General features: G+C 40.1%; 1 protein-coding gene across 9 annotated transcripts in view; it reads left to right on the top strand.

Annotated features, from left to right (window-relative positions):
* LOC133630288 (supervillin-like) overlaps positions 1-16,248 on the top strand; it is a 138,235-nt gene that overhangs the window by 91,633 nt on the left and 30,354 nt on the right. For 6 of the 9 annotated variants that reach the window (XM_062021818.1, XM_062021813.1, XM_062021819.1 and 3 more), the window contains 7 exons: positions 670-802; positions 1,725-1,833; positions 2,110-2,181; positions 4,575-4,664; positions 6,742-6,919; positions 7,326-7,489; positions 10,406-10,549. In XM_062021818.1, the coding sequence (XP_061877802.1) occupies positions 670-802; positions 1,725-1,833; positions 2,110-2,181; positions 4,575-4,664; positions 6,742-6,919; positions 7,326-7,489; positions 10,406-10,549 (890 nt within the window). The remainder of the gene's footprint in view (positions 1-669; positions 803-1,724; positions 1,834-2,109; positions 2,182-4,574; positions 4,665-6,741; positions 6,920-7,325; positions 7,490-10,405; positions 10,550-16,248) is intronic. The other 3 variants (XM_062021817.1, XM_062021816.1, XM_062021814.1) reach the window with 3 other exon arrangements.

Here is a 16,248-nt window from a genome sequence, read left to right as displayed (position 1 = left end):
AGAAGGCGTCTCCACTGCTCTAGAGTCCAGTGGTGATGTCCTTTACACCACTGCATCCCACGCTTTGCATTGGACTTGCTGATGTATGGCTTAGATGTAGCTGCTCGGCCATGGAAAGCCATTCCATGAAGCTCTCTGCGTGCTGTACGTGGGCTAATTGGAAGGTGACATGGCAAGTGACTGTGCAGAAAGTCTTTGCACTATGCTGACCTCTCTGGCAGTTCACCTGGCCTACCACTTGGGGGCTGAGTTGCTGTTGTTCCCAAACTCTTCACTTTTCTTATTATAATATATAATAAAAATAAACATTGATTGATAATAAAGTTGACTTTAGAATATTTAGGAGCGAGGACTGGATTTGTTGCACAGGTGGCATCCTATGACAGTTCCATGCTGGAAATCACTGAAAGCGGCCCATTCTTTCACACATGTTAGTAGAAACAGTCTCCATGCCTAAGTGCTGGATTGTATACACCTGTGATTAGTGATTGTCATCATTTGGATACTTTGTAGTGTGTGTTGGTCATTAATAGAGGCTGAGGTCAATACAACATTTCCAGAAGTGTTGCTAGAGTGAAGTGAATGTTCCACTCTTGGTTCCGTGGTCACTTCAGCGGTCATGTGAGTTCCGTGAAGAAAGAAGAGTAATTCCCTGCTTCTTTGTCTCAGGGTGGCTCTGCTGAAGAAGAGCGGCGAGGACGAGTGGAGGAAGAGACTCGGCAAGGAGCAGGGAGCGCTGGATGTGGCTGTAGGCGACCTACACGCCCACCTGTGGGAGCTGGAGCAGAGCTTGAAGGACAAGGTACTAATAGATATCTTTAAGTAGAAGGTCAGTATTCTTCAAGCAGAATGTTTACTTCTACTTCTCTGCGACAAAAAAGAAGTGTTCCACTTCCTGTTTCAGTGCTTATTGGCTTGATATTTTTCTTGCATGCCATTTCAGATAATCAATAAACATTTTATTTTTATTTTTAGACCTAATTTATAATCCATCATATACATATATATATTTATATATATATAAATATATATATATATATATATATATATATATATATATATATATATATATATATATATATATATATATATATCTACACACATATATATATATATATATATATATATATATATATATATATATATATATATATATATATATATATATATATATATATATATATATGTATATATATATATATATATGTGTAGATATATATATATATATATGTGTAGATATATATATATATATATATATATATATTTATATATCTACACATATATATATATATATTTATATATATATATGTGTGTAGATATATATATATATATATCTACATATATATATATATATATATATATATATATGTGTGTAGATATATATCTACACATATATATATATATATATATATATATATATATGTGTAGATATATATATATATATCTACACATGTATATATATATATATATATATATATATATATATCTACACATATATATATATATATATATATATATGTGTGTAGATATATATATATATATATATATATATGTGTAGATATATATATATATATATATATATGTGTAGATATATATATATATATATATATATATATATCTACATATATATATATATATATATATATCTACACATATATATATATATATATATATATATCTACACATATATATATATATACATGGAGACTCACACATCCATCCAGGAGAGGAAGGAGCAGATGGAAGCTCAAGAAGAAGCTTGGAGGTCCAAAGGCCAAGGAGCTGCCAACGACTCTGACCAGTTCACCGTGTCTGCTCGCATGCACAAGAGAGGTAGACAACAACAATGTATTTAGTCAACATGGTTACTTCTACATCTATTCAACATTTAGTCAACATGGTTACTTCTACATGTATTCAACATTTAGTCAACATGGTTACTTCTACATCTATTCAACATTTAGTCAACATGGTTACTTCTACATCTATTCAACATTTAGTCAACATGGTTACTTCTACATCTATTCAACATTTAGTCAACATGGTTACTTCTACATCTATTCAACATTTAGTCAACATGGTTACTTCTACATGTATTCTGCTTGTCAGGGATGATCTCTCCCTGTGTCCTGCAAACTAAAGTCAAGAGGAGCAGCAACAACATCTCCAAACCTCAGGAAGGTCTGACTACTTACTAGTACTCTAACACATGTATTCCTACTCTAGTCCCTTGACACTTTACTAGTACTCTTTAGTCACTTAACTAGTACTCAAATCATTTTTTAGTACTCTAGTCACTTTAATAAAACTCCAATCACTTTACTAGTACTCTATAGTCACTTTACTAATACTCTCATCACCTTACTAGTACTCTATAGTCACTTTACTAGTACTCTATAGTCACTTTACTAATACTCTCATCACTTTACTAGTACTCTATAGTCACTTTACTAATACTCTCATCACTTTACTAGTACTCTATAGTCACTTTACTAGTACTCTATAGTCACTTTACTAATACTCTCATCACCTTACTAGTACTCTATAGTCACTTTACTAGTACTCTATAGTCACTTTACTAATACTCTCATCACCTTACTAGTACTCTATAGTCACTTTACTAGTACTCTATAGTCACTTTACTAATACTCTCATCACCTTACTAGTACTCTATAGTCACTTTACTAATACTCTCATCACCTTACTAGTACTCTATAATCACTTTACTGTTACTCTATAGTCACTTTACTAGTACTCTATAGTCACTTTACTAATACTCTCATCACCTTACTAGTACTCTATAGTCACTTTACTAATACTCTCATCACCTTACTAGTACTCTATAATCACTTTACTGTTACTCTATAGTCACTTTACTAGTACTCTATAGTCACTTTACTAATACTCTCATCACCTTACTAGTACTCTATAGTCACTTTACTAGTACTCTATAGTCTTTTTACTAATACTCTCATCACCTTACTAGTACTCTATAGTCACTTTACTAGTACTCTATAGTCACTTTACTAATACTCTCATCACCTTACTAGTACTTTATAGTCACTTTACTAGTACTCTATAGTCACTTTACTAGTACTCTATAGTCACTTTACTAGTACTCTATAGTCACTTTACTAATACTCTCATCACCTTACTAGTACTTTATAGTCACTTTACTAGTACTCTATAGTCACTTTACTAGTACTCTATAGTCACTTTACTAATACTCTCATCACCTTACTAGTACTTTATAGTCACTTTACTAGTACTCTATAGTCACTTTACTAATACTATCATCACCTTACTAGTACTCTATAGTCACTTTACTAGTACTCTATAGTCACTTTACCAATACTCTCAGTACTCTATAATCACTTTACTAATACTATCATCACCTTACTAGTACTCTATAGTCACTTTACTAGTACTCTATAGTCACTTTACCAATACTCTCATCACCTTACTAGTACTTTATAGTCACTTTACTATTACTCTATAGTCACTTTTCTAGTACTCTAGTCAACTTATATAGTGACTTGACTAGGTGTCTTTAGTCACTTAACTAGTACTCAAATCATTGTATTAGTATTTTAGTTACTTTATTAGTATGCTGGTGTCACTTTACTAGTACTGCAGTCACGTTTACTCTAAAATGTATTAGTACTCTAGTCCCTTGTGTAGTAAAGTGTCACTTGACTAGTACTGTAGTCACTTTGACTTTAACAAGTGTATTAGTACTCTAGTCCATTGACTAGTACTCTGGTGTGACTTGACTAGTACTGTAGTCACTTTGACTTTAAACAAACATATTAGTACTCTAGTCCCTTGACTAGTACTCTGGTGTGACTTGACTAGTACTGTAGTCACTTTGACTTTAAACAAACATATTAGTACTCTAGTCCCTTGACTAGTACTCTGGTGTGACTTGACTAGTACTGTAGTCACTTTGACTTTAAACAAACATATTAGTACTCTAGTCCCTTGACTAGTACTCTGGTGTGACTTGACTAGTACTGTAGTCACTTTGACTTTAAACAAACATATTAGTACTCTAGTCCCTTGACTAGTACTCTGGTGTGACTTGACTAGTACTGTAGTCACTTTGACTTTAAACAAACATATTAGTACTCTAGTCCCTTCACTAGTACTCTGGTGTGACTTGACTAGTACTGTAGTCACTTTGACTTTAAACAAACATATTAGTACTCTAGTCCCTTCATTAGTACTCTGGTGTCACTTGACTAGTACTGTAGTCACTTTGACTTTAAACAAACAAATTAGTACTCTAGTCCCTTGACTAGTACTCTGGTGTCACTTGACTAGTACTGTAGTCACTTTGACTTTAAACAAACATATTAGTACTCTAGTCCCTTGACTAGTACTCTGGTGTGACTTGACTAGTACTGTAGTCAGTTTGACTTTAAACAAACATATTAGTACTCTAGTCCCTTGACTAGTACTCTGGTGTCACTTGACTAGTACTGTAGTCACTTTGACTTTAAACAAACATATTAGTACTCTAGTCCATTGACTAGTACTCTGGTGTGACTTGACTAGTGTTGTTGATGTCGCAGCAGAGATGCTCCTGATAGCTGACATGAAGGTGGAGTCAGACAAGAAGTTGGAGAAGTTGGAGAGTTTCCTTGGAAAGATCAACAGTAAAGGTTACTTTTCTCTCTCTAATATTACTACTTTGTACTAATATTACTACTTAGTACTCTACGGAAGAAAGCAGATATTAGCAGGAAATAATTAGATATTAGCAGGAAGTAATTAGATATTAGCAGGAGGTAAGCAGATATTAAAAGGAAGTAAGCAGATATTAGCAGGAAGTAAGCAGATATTAGTAGGAAGTAATTAGATATTAACAGGAAGTAAGCAGATATTAGCAGGAAGTAATTAGATACTAGCAGGAAGTAAGCAGATGTTAACAGGAAGTAATTAGATATTAGCAGGAAGTGAGCAGATATTAACAGGAAGTAAGCAGATATTAGCAGGAAGTAAGCAGATATTAGCAGGAAGTAATTAGATATTAGCAGGAAGTAAGCAGATATTAGCAGGAAGTAATTAGATACTAGCAGGAAGTAAGCAGATGTTAACAGGAAGTAATTAGATATTAGCAGGAAGTGAGCAGATATTAACAGGAAGTAAGCAGATATTAGCAGGAAGTAATTAGATATTAGCAGGAAGTAAGCAGATGTTAACAGGAAGTAAGCAGATATTAGCAGGAAGTAAGCAGATATTAGCAGGAAGTAAGCAGATGTTAACAGGAAGTAAGCAGATACTACCAGGAGTAAGCAGATATTACCAGGAAGTAAGCAGTTATTAAAAGGAAGTAAGCAGATATTAGCAGGAAGTAAGCAGATGTTAACAGGAAGTAAGCAGATATTAGCAGGAAGTAAGCAGATATTAGCAGGAAGTAAGCAGATATTAGCAGGAAGTAAGCAGATATTACCAGGAAGTAAGCAGTTATTAAAAGGAAGTAAGCAGATATTAACAGGAAGTAAGCAGTTATTAAAAGGAAGTAAGCAGATATTAACAGGAAGTAAGCAGATGTTAACAGGAAGTAAGCAGATGTTAACAGGAAGTAAGCAGATATTAACAGGAAGTAAGCAGATATTAGCAGGAAGTAAGCAGATGTTAACAGGAAGTAATTAGATATTAGCAGGAAGTAAGCAGATATTAGCAGGAAGTAAGCAGATATTACCAGGAAGTAAGCAGATATTAGCAGGAAGTAAGCAGATGTTAACAGGAAGTAAGCAGATATTAGCAGGAAGTAAGCAGATATTAGCAGGAAGTAAGCAGATATTAGCAGGAAGTAAGCAGATATTACCAGGAAGTAAGAGGATATTACCAGGAAGTAAGCAGTTATTAAAAGGAAGTAAGCAGATATTAGCAGGAAGTAAGCAGATGTTAACAGGAAGTAAGCAGATGTTAACAGGAAGTAAGCAGATATTAACAGGAAGTAAGAAGATATTAGCAGGAAGTAAGCAGATATTAACAGGAAGTAAGCAGATATTAGCAGGAAGTAAGCAGATGTTAGCAGAGGGTAAGCAGATATTAGCAGGAAGTAAGCAGATATTAGCAGGAAGTAAGCCGATATTAACAGGAAGTAAGCAGATGTTAACAGGAAGTAAGCAAATGTTAACAGGAAGTAAGCAGATATTAGCAGGTAGTAAGCAGATGTTAACAGGAAGTAATTAGATATTAGCAGGAAGTAATTAGATATTACCAGGAAGTAATTAGACATTAGCAGGAAGTAAGCAGATATTAGCAGGAAGTAAGCAGATATTAGCAGGAAGTAAGCAGATATTAGCAGGAAGTAACAGATATTAGCAGGAAGTAAGCAGATATTAGCAGAAAGTAAGCAGATATTAGCAGGAAGTAAGCAGATATTAGCAGGAAGTAAGCAGATATTAGCAGGAAGTAAGCAGATATTAGCAGGAAGTAAGCAGATATAAGCAGGAAGTAAGCAGATATTAGCATTAAGTAAGCAGATATTAGCAGGAAGTAAGCAGATATTAGCAGGAAGTAAGCAGATATTAGCAGGAAGTAAGCAGATATAAGCAGGAAGTAAGCAGATATTAGCATTAAGTAAGCAGATATTAGCATTAAGTAAGCAGATATTAGCAGGAAGTAAGCAGGAATTAAGCAGATATTAGCAGGAAGTAAGCATATATTAGCAGGAAGTGATGTATAATATGATATAATACTGTATACAGTATATGTTAATATATACAGCATCAACAGTCACAGAGGCGGGCGTCATGGTAACGCAGGAGAAGATGAAGGAAGTGATGCAACTGGAGGATGAGATCTTTTCCAAGTTCTTCCCCCGAGTGGACCAAGTTCCTCCTGCCGGCAGCAAGGTGGCGCTGCTGGAGGACTTTGACGCCATCTTTGGTCCTCAGACCCCAGAGTAAGACCTCCACCCTGCAGATAAAGTGAATCCACACTACTGTACCAGCTTACTACATGTTTACTGTACTCTGACATGTTTACTGTACCCTGACCTGTTTACTGTACCCTGACCTGTTTACTGTACCCTGACATGTTTACTGTGCCTGTGACCTGTTTACTGTACCCTGACCTGTTTACTGTACCCTGACATGTTTACTGTGCCTGTGACCTGTTTACTGTACCTGTGATGTGGGGACTGTACTGTACCCTGACATGTTTACTGTGCCTGTGACCTGTTTACTGTACCTGTGATGTGGGGACTGTACTGTACCCTGACATGTTTACTGTACCCTGACCTGTTTACTGTACCTGACCTGTTTACTGTACGGTGACGTGTTTACTGTACGGTGATGTGTTTCCATTAGGTTGGTGTCCAGCATGGTGCGGCACAAGAGAGCGGTGCGGCCCACACGCAATGTTCCTGCGTCCAAGAACCCCGTGAAGATGTTGGCCTCCAGGGAGGACATCAGACTGCAGTACGTGGAGCAGCACCTCAATGTGGGCCTGATGGAGAGCAGCAAGATGAAAGGTGAGCATACTGTACTTACTGTAAGTCATCTTCATATCATACTGTGAGCATACTGTACTTACTGTAAGTCATCTTCATATCATACTGTGAGCATACTGTACTTACTGTAAGTCATCTTCATATAATACTGTCAGCATACTGTACTTACTGTAAGTAATTTTCATATCATACTGTGAGCATACTGTACTTACTGTAAGTCATCTTCATATCATACTGTGAACATACTGTACTTACTGTAAGTCATCTGCATATCATACTGTGAACATACTGTACTTACTGTAAGTCATCTGCATATAATGTGAACATACTGTACTTACTGTAAGTCATCTGCATATAATGTGAACATACTGTACTTACTGTAAGTCATCTTCATATCACACTGTGAACATACTGTACTTACTGTAAGTCATCTTCATATCATACTGTGAACATACTGTACTTACTGTAAGTCATCTGCATATCATACTGTGAACATACTGTACTTACTGTAAGTCATCTGCATATCATACTGTGAACATACTGTACTTACTGTAAGTCATCTGCATATCATACTGTGAGCATACTGTACTTACTGTAAGTCATCTGCATATCATACTGTGAACATACTGTACTTACTGTAAGTCATCTGCATATCATACTGTGAACATACTGTACTTACTGTAAGTCATCTGCATATCATACTGTGAGCATACTGTACTTACTGTAAGTCATCTTCATATCATACTGTGAACATACTGTACTTACTGTAAGTCATCTGCATATACTGTGAACATACTGTACTTACTGTATGTCATCTGCATATAATGTGAACATACTGTACTTACTGTAAGTCATCTTCATATCATACTGTGAACATACTGTACTTACTGTAAGTCATCTGCATATCATACTGTGAGCATACTGTACTTACTGTAAGTCATCTGCATATCATACTGTGACCATACTGTACTTACTGTAAGTCATCTTCATATCATACTGTGAACATACTGTACTTACTGTAAGTCATCTGCATATACTGTGAACATACTGTACTTACTGTAAGTCATCTGCATATAATGTGAACATACTGTACTTACTGTAAGTCATCTTCATATCATACTGTGAACATACTGTACTTACTGTAAGTCATCTGCATATACTGTGAACATACTGTACTTACTGTAAGTCATCTGCATATAATGTGAACATACTGTAATTACTGTAAGTCATCTGCATATACTGTGAACATACTGTACTTACTGTAAGTCATCTGCATATAATGTGAACATACTGTACTTACTGTAAGTCATCTTCATATCATACTGTGAACATACTGTACTTACTGTAAGTCATCTGCATATACTGTGAACATACTGTACTTACTGTAAGTCATCTGCATATAATGTGAACATACTGTAATTACTGTAAGTCATCTGCATATACTGTGAACATACTGTACTTACTGTAAGTCATCTGCATATAATGTGAACATACTGTACTTACTGTAAGTCATCTTCATATCATACTGTGAACATACTGTACTTACTGTAAGTCATCTGCATATACTGTGAACATACTGTACTTACTGTAAGTCATCTGCATATAATGTGAACATACTGTACTTACTGTAAGTCATCTGCATATACTGTGAACATACTGTACTTACTGTAAGTCATCTGTATATCATACTGTGAACATACTGTACTTACTGTAAGTCATCTTCATATACTGTGAACATACTGTACTTACTGTAAGTCATCTGCATATCATACTGTGAACATACTGTACTTACTGTAAGTCATCTTCATATCATACTGTGAGCATACTGTACTTACTGTAAGTCATCTGCATATACTGTGAACATACTGTACTTACTGTAAGTCATCTGCATATACTGTGAACATACTGTACTTACTGTAAGTCATCTTCATATACTGTGAACATACTGTACTTACTGTAAGTCATCTGCATATCATACTGTGAACATACTGTACTTACTGTAAGTCATCTTCATATCATACTGTGAGCATACTGTACTTACTGTGCCACAGGTGTGTGTGTGTATGATCTGTGCCACAGGTGTGTGTGTATGATCTGTGCCACAGGTGTGTGTGTGTGTATGATCTGTGCCACAGGTGTGTGTGTGTATGATCTGTGCCACAGGTGTGTGTGTATGATCTGTGCCACAGGTGTGTGTATGTATGATCTGTGCCACAGGTGTGTGTGTATGATCTGTGCCACAGGTGTGTGTGTATGATCTGTGCCACAGGTGTGTGTGTATGATCTGTGCCACAGGTGTGTGTGTGTGTATGATCTGTGCCACAGGTGTGTGTGTATGATCTGTGCCACAGGTGTGTGTGTGTGTATGATCTGTGCCACAGGTGTGTGTGTGTGTATGATCTGTGCCACAGGTGTGTATGTATGATCTGTGCCACAGGTGTGTGTGTATGATCTGTGCCACAGGTGTGTGTGTATGATCTGTGCCACAGGTGTGTGTGTATGATCTGTGCCACAGGTGTGTGTATGTATGATCTGTGCCACAGGTGTGTGTGTATGATCTGTGCCACAGGTGTGTGTGTGTGTATGATCTGTGCCACAGGTGTGTGTGTATGATCTGTGCCACAGGTGTGTGTGTGTGTATGATCTGTGCCACAGGTGTGTGTGTATGATCTGTGCCACAGGTGTGTGTGTGTGTATGATCTGTGCCACAGGTGTGTGTGTGTGTATGATCTGTGCCACAGGTGTGTATGTATGATCTGTGCCACAGGTGTGTGTGTATGATCTGTGCCACAGGTGTGTGTGTATGATCTGTGCCACAGGTGTGTGTGTATGATCTGTGCCACAGGTGTGTGTGTATGATCTGTGCCACAGGTGTGTGTGTATGATCTGTGCCACAGGTGTGTGTGTGTGTGACTCTCCTTGTGTTGTGGCCTGCAGAGAGTCTGTGTGAGGCAGCGTTGGCGGGTCTGCGCAGCCAGGAGAAGGTGAGCAGCGTGCACCTGCGCAGCGTCCAGGTGTGTGAGGACACGTCCAACAACAGTGCCCTGCCCTACAGGAAACTCATGCTGCTGCAGGTCAAAGGTCAGCATTCAATATGCTAATGTCACATCTACAAGGCGTGCCTGTCAATCATTTTGCAGCCAAACACCTCAGCGTCAGATACGTGACACATGCTAACTGTTAGCATGCTAACTTGTTTTAGACAACTTTGCAGCCAAACACCATCCATCCATTCTATTAGGTACGTGACACATGCTAACTGTTAGCATGCTAATTTTTTTCCAATAATTTTGCATGCGTAGGCTTCATAGTCCTATAACTTATTACTTGATGCAATCTGTTAGCACGCTAATGTTAGCATTGAAGTTTAGCTTGCATTTCTTAGTGTTCGCGTCTCGAGGGCGTCCAAAGTAAACATAACTTCTAGAGCGAGGGTGTCCAAAGTAAACATGACTTCTAGAGCGAGGGTGTCCAAAGTAAACATGACTTCTAGAGCGAGGGCGTCCAAAGTAAACATAACTTCTAGAGCGAGGGTGTCCAAAGTAAACATAACTTCTAGAGCGAGGGTGTCCAAAGTAAACATGACTTCTAGAGCGAGGGTGTCCAGAGTAAACATGACTTCTAGAGCGAGGGCGTCCAAAGTAAACATGACTTCTAGAGCGAGGGTGTCCAAAGTAAACATGACTTCTAGAGCGAGGGCGTCCAAAGTAAACATGACTTCTAGAGCGAGGGCGTCCAGAGTAAACATGACTTCTAGAGCGAGGGTGTCCAAAGTAAACATGACTTCTAGAGCGAGGGTGTCCAAAGTAAACATGACTTCTAGAGCGAGGGTGTCCAAAGTAAACATGACTTCTAGAGCGAGGGTGTCCAAAGTAAACATGACTTCTAGAGCGAGGGCGTCCAAAGTAAACATGACTTCTAGAGCGAGGGCGTCCAGAGTAAACATGACTTCTAGAGCGAGGGTGTCCAAAGTAAACATGACTTCTAGAGCGAGGGTGTCCAGAGTAAACATGACTTCTAGAGCGAGGGTGTCCAAAGTAAACATGACTTCTAGAGCGAGGGTGTCCAAAGTAAACATGACTTCTAGAGCGAGGGCGTCCAAAGTAAACATGACTTCTAGAGCGAGGGCGTCCAAAGTAAACATGACTTCTAGAGCGAGGGTGTCCAAAGTAAACATGACTTCTAGAGCGAGGGCGTCCAGAGTAAACATGACTTCTAGAGCGAGGGCGTCCAAAGTAAACATGACTTCTAGAGCGAGGGCGTCCAAAGTAAACATGACTTCTAGAGCGAGGGCGTCCAGAGTAAACATGACTTCTAGAGCGAGGGTGTCCAAAGTAAACATGACTTCTAGAGCGAGGGTGTCCAGAGTAAACATGACTTCTAGAGCGAGGGTGTCCAAAGTAAACATGACTTCTAGAGCGAGGGTGTCCAGAGTAAACATGACTTCTAGAGCGAGGGTGTCCAAAGTAAACATGACTTCTAGAGCGAGGGTGTCCAAAGTAAACATGACTTCTAGAGCGAGGGTGTCCAGAGTAAACATGACTTCTAGAGCGAGGGTGTCCAAAGTAAACATGACTTCTAGAGCGAGGGTGTCCAAAGTAAACATGACTTCTAGAGCGAGGGTGTCCAAAGTAAACATGACTTCTAGAGCGAGGGTGTCCAAAGTAAACATGACTTCTAGAGCGAGGGTGTCCAAAGTAAACATGACTTCTAGAGCGAGGGTGTCCAAAGTAAACATGACTTCTAGAGCGAGGGTGTCCAAAGTAAACATGACTTCTAGAGCGAGGGTGTCCAAAGTAAACATGACTTCTAGAGCGAGGGCGTCCAAAGTAAACATGACTTCTAGAGCGAGGGCGTCCAAAGTAAACATGACTTCTAGAGCGAGGGCGTCCAGAGTAAACATGACTTCTAGAGCGAGGGTGTCCAAAGTAAACATGACTTCTAGAGCGAGGGTGTCCAAAGTAAACATGACTTCTAGAGCGAGGGTGTCCAGAGTAAACATGACTTCTAGAGCGAGGGTGTCCAAAGTAAACATGACTTCTAGAGCGAGGGTGTCCAGAGTAAACATGACTTCTAGAGCGAGGGTGTCCAAAGTAAACATGACTTCTAGAGCGAGGGTGTCCAAAGTAAACATGACTTCTAGAGCGAGGGTGTCCAAAGTAAACATGACTTCTAGAGCGAGGGTGTCCAAAGTAAACATGACTTCTAGAGCGAGGGTGTCCAAAGTAAACATGACTTCTAGAGCGAGGGTGTCCAGAGTAAACATGACTTCTAGAGCGAGGGTGTCCAAAGTAAACATGACTTCTAGAGCGAGGGTGTCCAGAGTAAACATGACTTCTAGAGCGAGGGTGTCCAAAGTAAACATGACTTCTAGAGCGAGGGTGTCCAAAGTAAACATGACTTCTAGAGCGAGGGTGTCCAAAGTAAACATGACTTCTAGAGCGAGGGTGTCCAAAGTAAACATGACTTCTAGAGCGAGGGTGTCCAAAGTAAACATGACTTCTAGAGCGAGGGTGTCCAAAGTAAACATGACTTCTAGAGCGAGGGTGTCCAAAGTAAACATGACTTCTAGAGCGAGGGCGTCCAAAGTAAACATGACTTCTAGAGCGAGGGCGTCCAAAGTAAACATGACTTCTAGAGCGAGGGCGTCCAGAGTAAACATGACTTCTAGAGCGAGGGTGTCCAAAGTAAACATGACTTCTAGAGCGAGGGTGTCCAGAGTAAACATGACTTCTAGAGCGAGGGTGTCCAAAGTAAACATGACTTCTAGAGCGAGGGTGTCCAGAGTAAACATGACTTCTAGAGCGAGGGCGTCCAAAGTAAACATGACTTCTAGAGCGAGGGCGTCCAAAGTAAACATGACTTCTAGAGCGAGGGTGTCCAGAGTAAACATGACTTCTAGAGCGAGGGTGTCCAAAGTAAACATGACTTCTAGAGCGAGGGTGTCCAAAGTAAACATGACTTCTAGAGCGAGGGTGTCCAAAGTAAACATGACTTCTAGAGCGAGGGTGTCCAAAGTAAACATGACTTCTAGAGCGAGGGTGTCCAAAGTAAACATGACTTCTAGAGCGAGGGTGTCCAAAGTAAACATGACTTCTAGAGCGAGGGTGTCCAGAGTAAACATGACTTCTAGAGCGAGGGCGTCCAAAGTAAACATGACTTCTAGAGCGAGGGTGTCCAGAGTAAACATGACTTCTAGAGCGAGGGTGTCCAAAGTAAACATGACTTCTAGAGCGAGGGTGTCCAAAGTAAACATGACTTCTAGAGCGAGGGTGTCCAAAGTAAACATGACTTCTAGAGCGAGGGTGTCCAGAGTAAACATGACTTCTAGAGCGAGGGCGTCCAAAGTAAACATGACTTCTAGAGCGAGGGTGTCCAGAGTAAACATGACTTCTAGAGCGAGGGCGTCCAAAGTAAACATGACTTCTAGAGCGAGGGCGTCCAGAGTAAACATGACTTCTAGAGCGAGGGCGTCCAAAGTAAACATGACTTCTAGAGCGAGGGTGTCCAAAGTAAACATGACTTCTAGAGCGAGGGTGTCCAAAGTAAACATGACTTCTAGAGCGAGGGTGTCCAAAGTAAACATGACTTCTAGAGCGAGGGTGTCCAAAGTAAACATGACTTCTAGAGCGAGGGTGTCCAAAGTAAACATGACTTCTAGAGCGAGGGCGTCCAGAGTAAACATGACTTCTAGAGCGAGGGTGTCCAAAGTAAACATGACTTCTAGAGCGAGGGTGTCCAAAGTAAACATGACTTCTAGAGCGAGGGCGTCCAAAGTAAACATGACTTCTAGAGCGAGGGCGTCCAAAGTAAACATGACTTCTAGAGCGAGGGTGTCCAAAGTAAACATGACTTCTAGAGCGAGGGTGTCCAAAGTAAACATGACTTCTAGAGCGAGGGTGTCCAAAGTAAACATGACTTCTAGAGCGAGGGTGTCCAAAGTAAACATGACTTCTAGAGCGAGGGTGTCCAAAGTAAACATGACTTCTAGAGCGAGGGTGTCCAAAGTAAACATGACTTCTAGAGCGAGGGCGTCCAAAGTAAACATGACTTCTAGAGCGAGGGCGTCCAAAGTAAACATGACTTCTAGAGCGAGGGCGTCCAAAGTAAACATGACTTCTAGAGCGAGGGTGTCCAAAGTAAACATGACTTCTAGAGCGAGGGTGTCCAAAGTAAACATGACTTCTAGAGCGAGGGTGTCCAAAGTAAACATGACTTCTAGAGCGAGGGTGTCCAAAGTAAACATGACTTCTAGAGCGAGGGTGTCCAAAGTAAACATGACTTCTAGAGCGAGGGTGTCCAAAGTAAACATGACTTCTAGAGCGAGGGTGTCCAAAGTAAACATGACTTCTAGAGCGAGGGTGTCCAAAGTAAACATGACTTCTAGAGCGAGGGCGTCCAGAGTAAACATGACTTCTAGAGCGAGGGTGTCCAAAGTAAACATGACTTCTAGAGCGAGGGTGTCCAAAGTAAACATGACTTCTAGAGCGAGGGTGTCCAGAGTAAACATGACTTCTAGAGCGAGGGCGTCCAAAGTAAACATGACTTCTAGAGCGAGGGTGTCCAGAGTAAACATGACTTCTAGAGCGAGGGTGTCCAAAGTAAACATGACTTCTAGAGCGAGGGTGTCCAAAGTAAACATGACTTCTAGAGCGAGGGTGTCCAAAGTAAACATGACTTCTAGAGCGAGGGTGTCCAGAGTAAACATGACTTCTAGAGCGAGGGCGTCCAAAGTAAACATGACTTCTAGAGCGAGGGTGTCCAGAGTAAACATGACTTCTAGAGCGAGGGTGTCCAAAGTAAACATGACTTCTAGAGCGAGGGTGTCCAAAGTAAACATGACTTCTAGAGCGAGGGTGTCCAAAGTAAACATGACTTCTAGAGCGAGGGTGTCCAAAGTAAACATGACTTCTAGAGCGAGGGCGTCCAGAGTAAACATGACTTCTAGAGCGAGGGTGTCCAAAGTAAACATGACTTCTAGAGCGAGGGTGTCCAAAGTAAACATGACTTCTAGAGCGAGGGCGTCCAAAGTAAACATGACTTCTAGAGCGAGGGCGTCCAAAGTAAACATGACTTCTAGAGCGAGGGTGTCCAAAGTAAACATGACTTCTAGAGCGAGGGTGTCCAAAGTAAACATGACTTCTAGAGCGAGGGTGTCCAAAGTAAACATGACTTCTAGAGCGAGGGTGTCCAAAGTAAACATGACTTCTAGAGCGAGGGTGTCCAAAGTAAACATGACTTCTAGAGCGAGGGTGTCCAAAGTAAACATGACTTCTAGAGCGAGGGTGTCCAAAGTAAACATGACTTCTAGAGCGAGGGCGTCCAAAGTAAACATGACTTCTAGAGCGAGGGCGTCCAAAGTAAACATGACTTCTAGAGCGAGGGCGTCCAAAGTAAACATGACTTCTAGAGCGAGGGCGTCCAAAGTAAACATGACTTCTAGAGCGAGGGCGTCCAAAGTAAACATGACTTCTAGAGCGAGGGCGTCCAAAGTAAACATGACTTCTAGAGCGAGGGTGTCCAAAGTAAACATGACTTCTAGAGCGAGGGTGTCCAAAGTAAACATGACTTCTAGAGCGAGGGTGTCCAAAGTAAACATGACTTCTAGAGCGAGGGTGTCCAAAGTAAACATGACTTCTAGAGCGAGGGTGTCCAAAGTAAACATGACTTCTAGAGCGAGGGTGTCCAAAGTAAACATGACTTCTAGAGCGAGGGTGTCCAAAGTAAACATGACTTCTAGAGCGAGGGTGTCCAAAGTAAACATGACTTCTAGAGCGAGG

This window comes from Entelurus aequoreus, linkage group LG15 (assembly GCF_033978785.1).
Source record: "Entelurus aequoreus isolate RoL-2023_Sb linkage group LG15, RoL_Eaeq_v1.1, whole genome shotgun sequence".
Lineage (NCBI taxonomy): Eukaryota > Metazoa > Chordata > Actinopteri > Syngnathiformes > Syngnathidae > Entelurus > Entelurus aequoreus.
The sequence above is the reverse complement of the archived record's forward strand: the minus strand, read 5'-3'. Positions and strand labels throughout refer to the sequence as shown.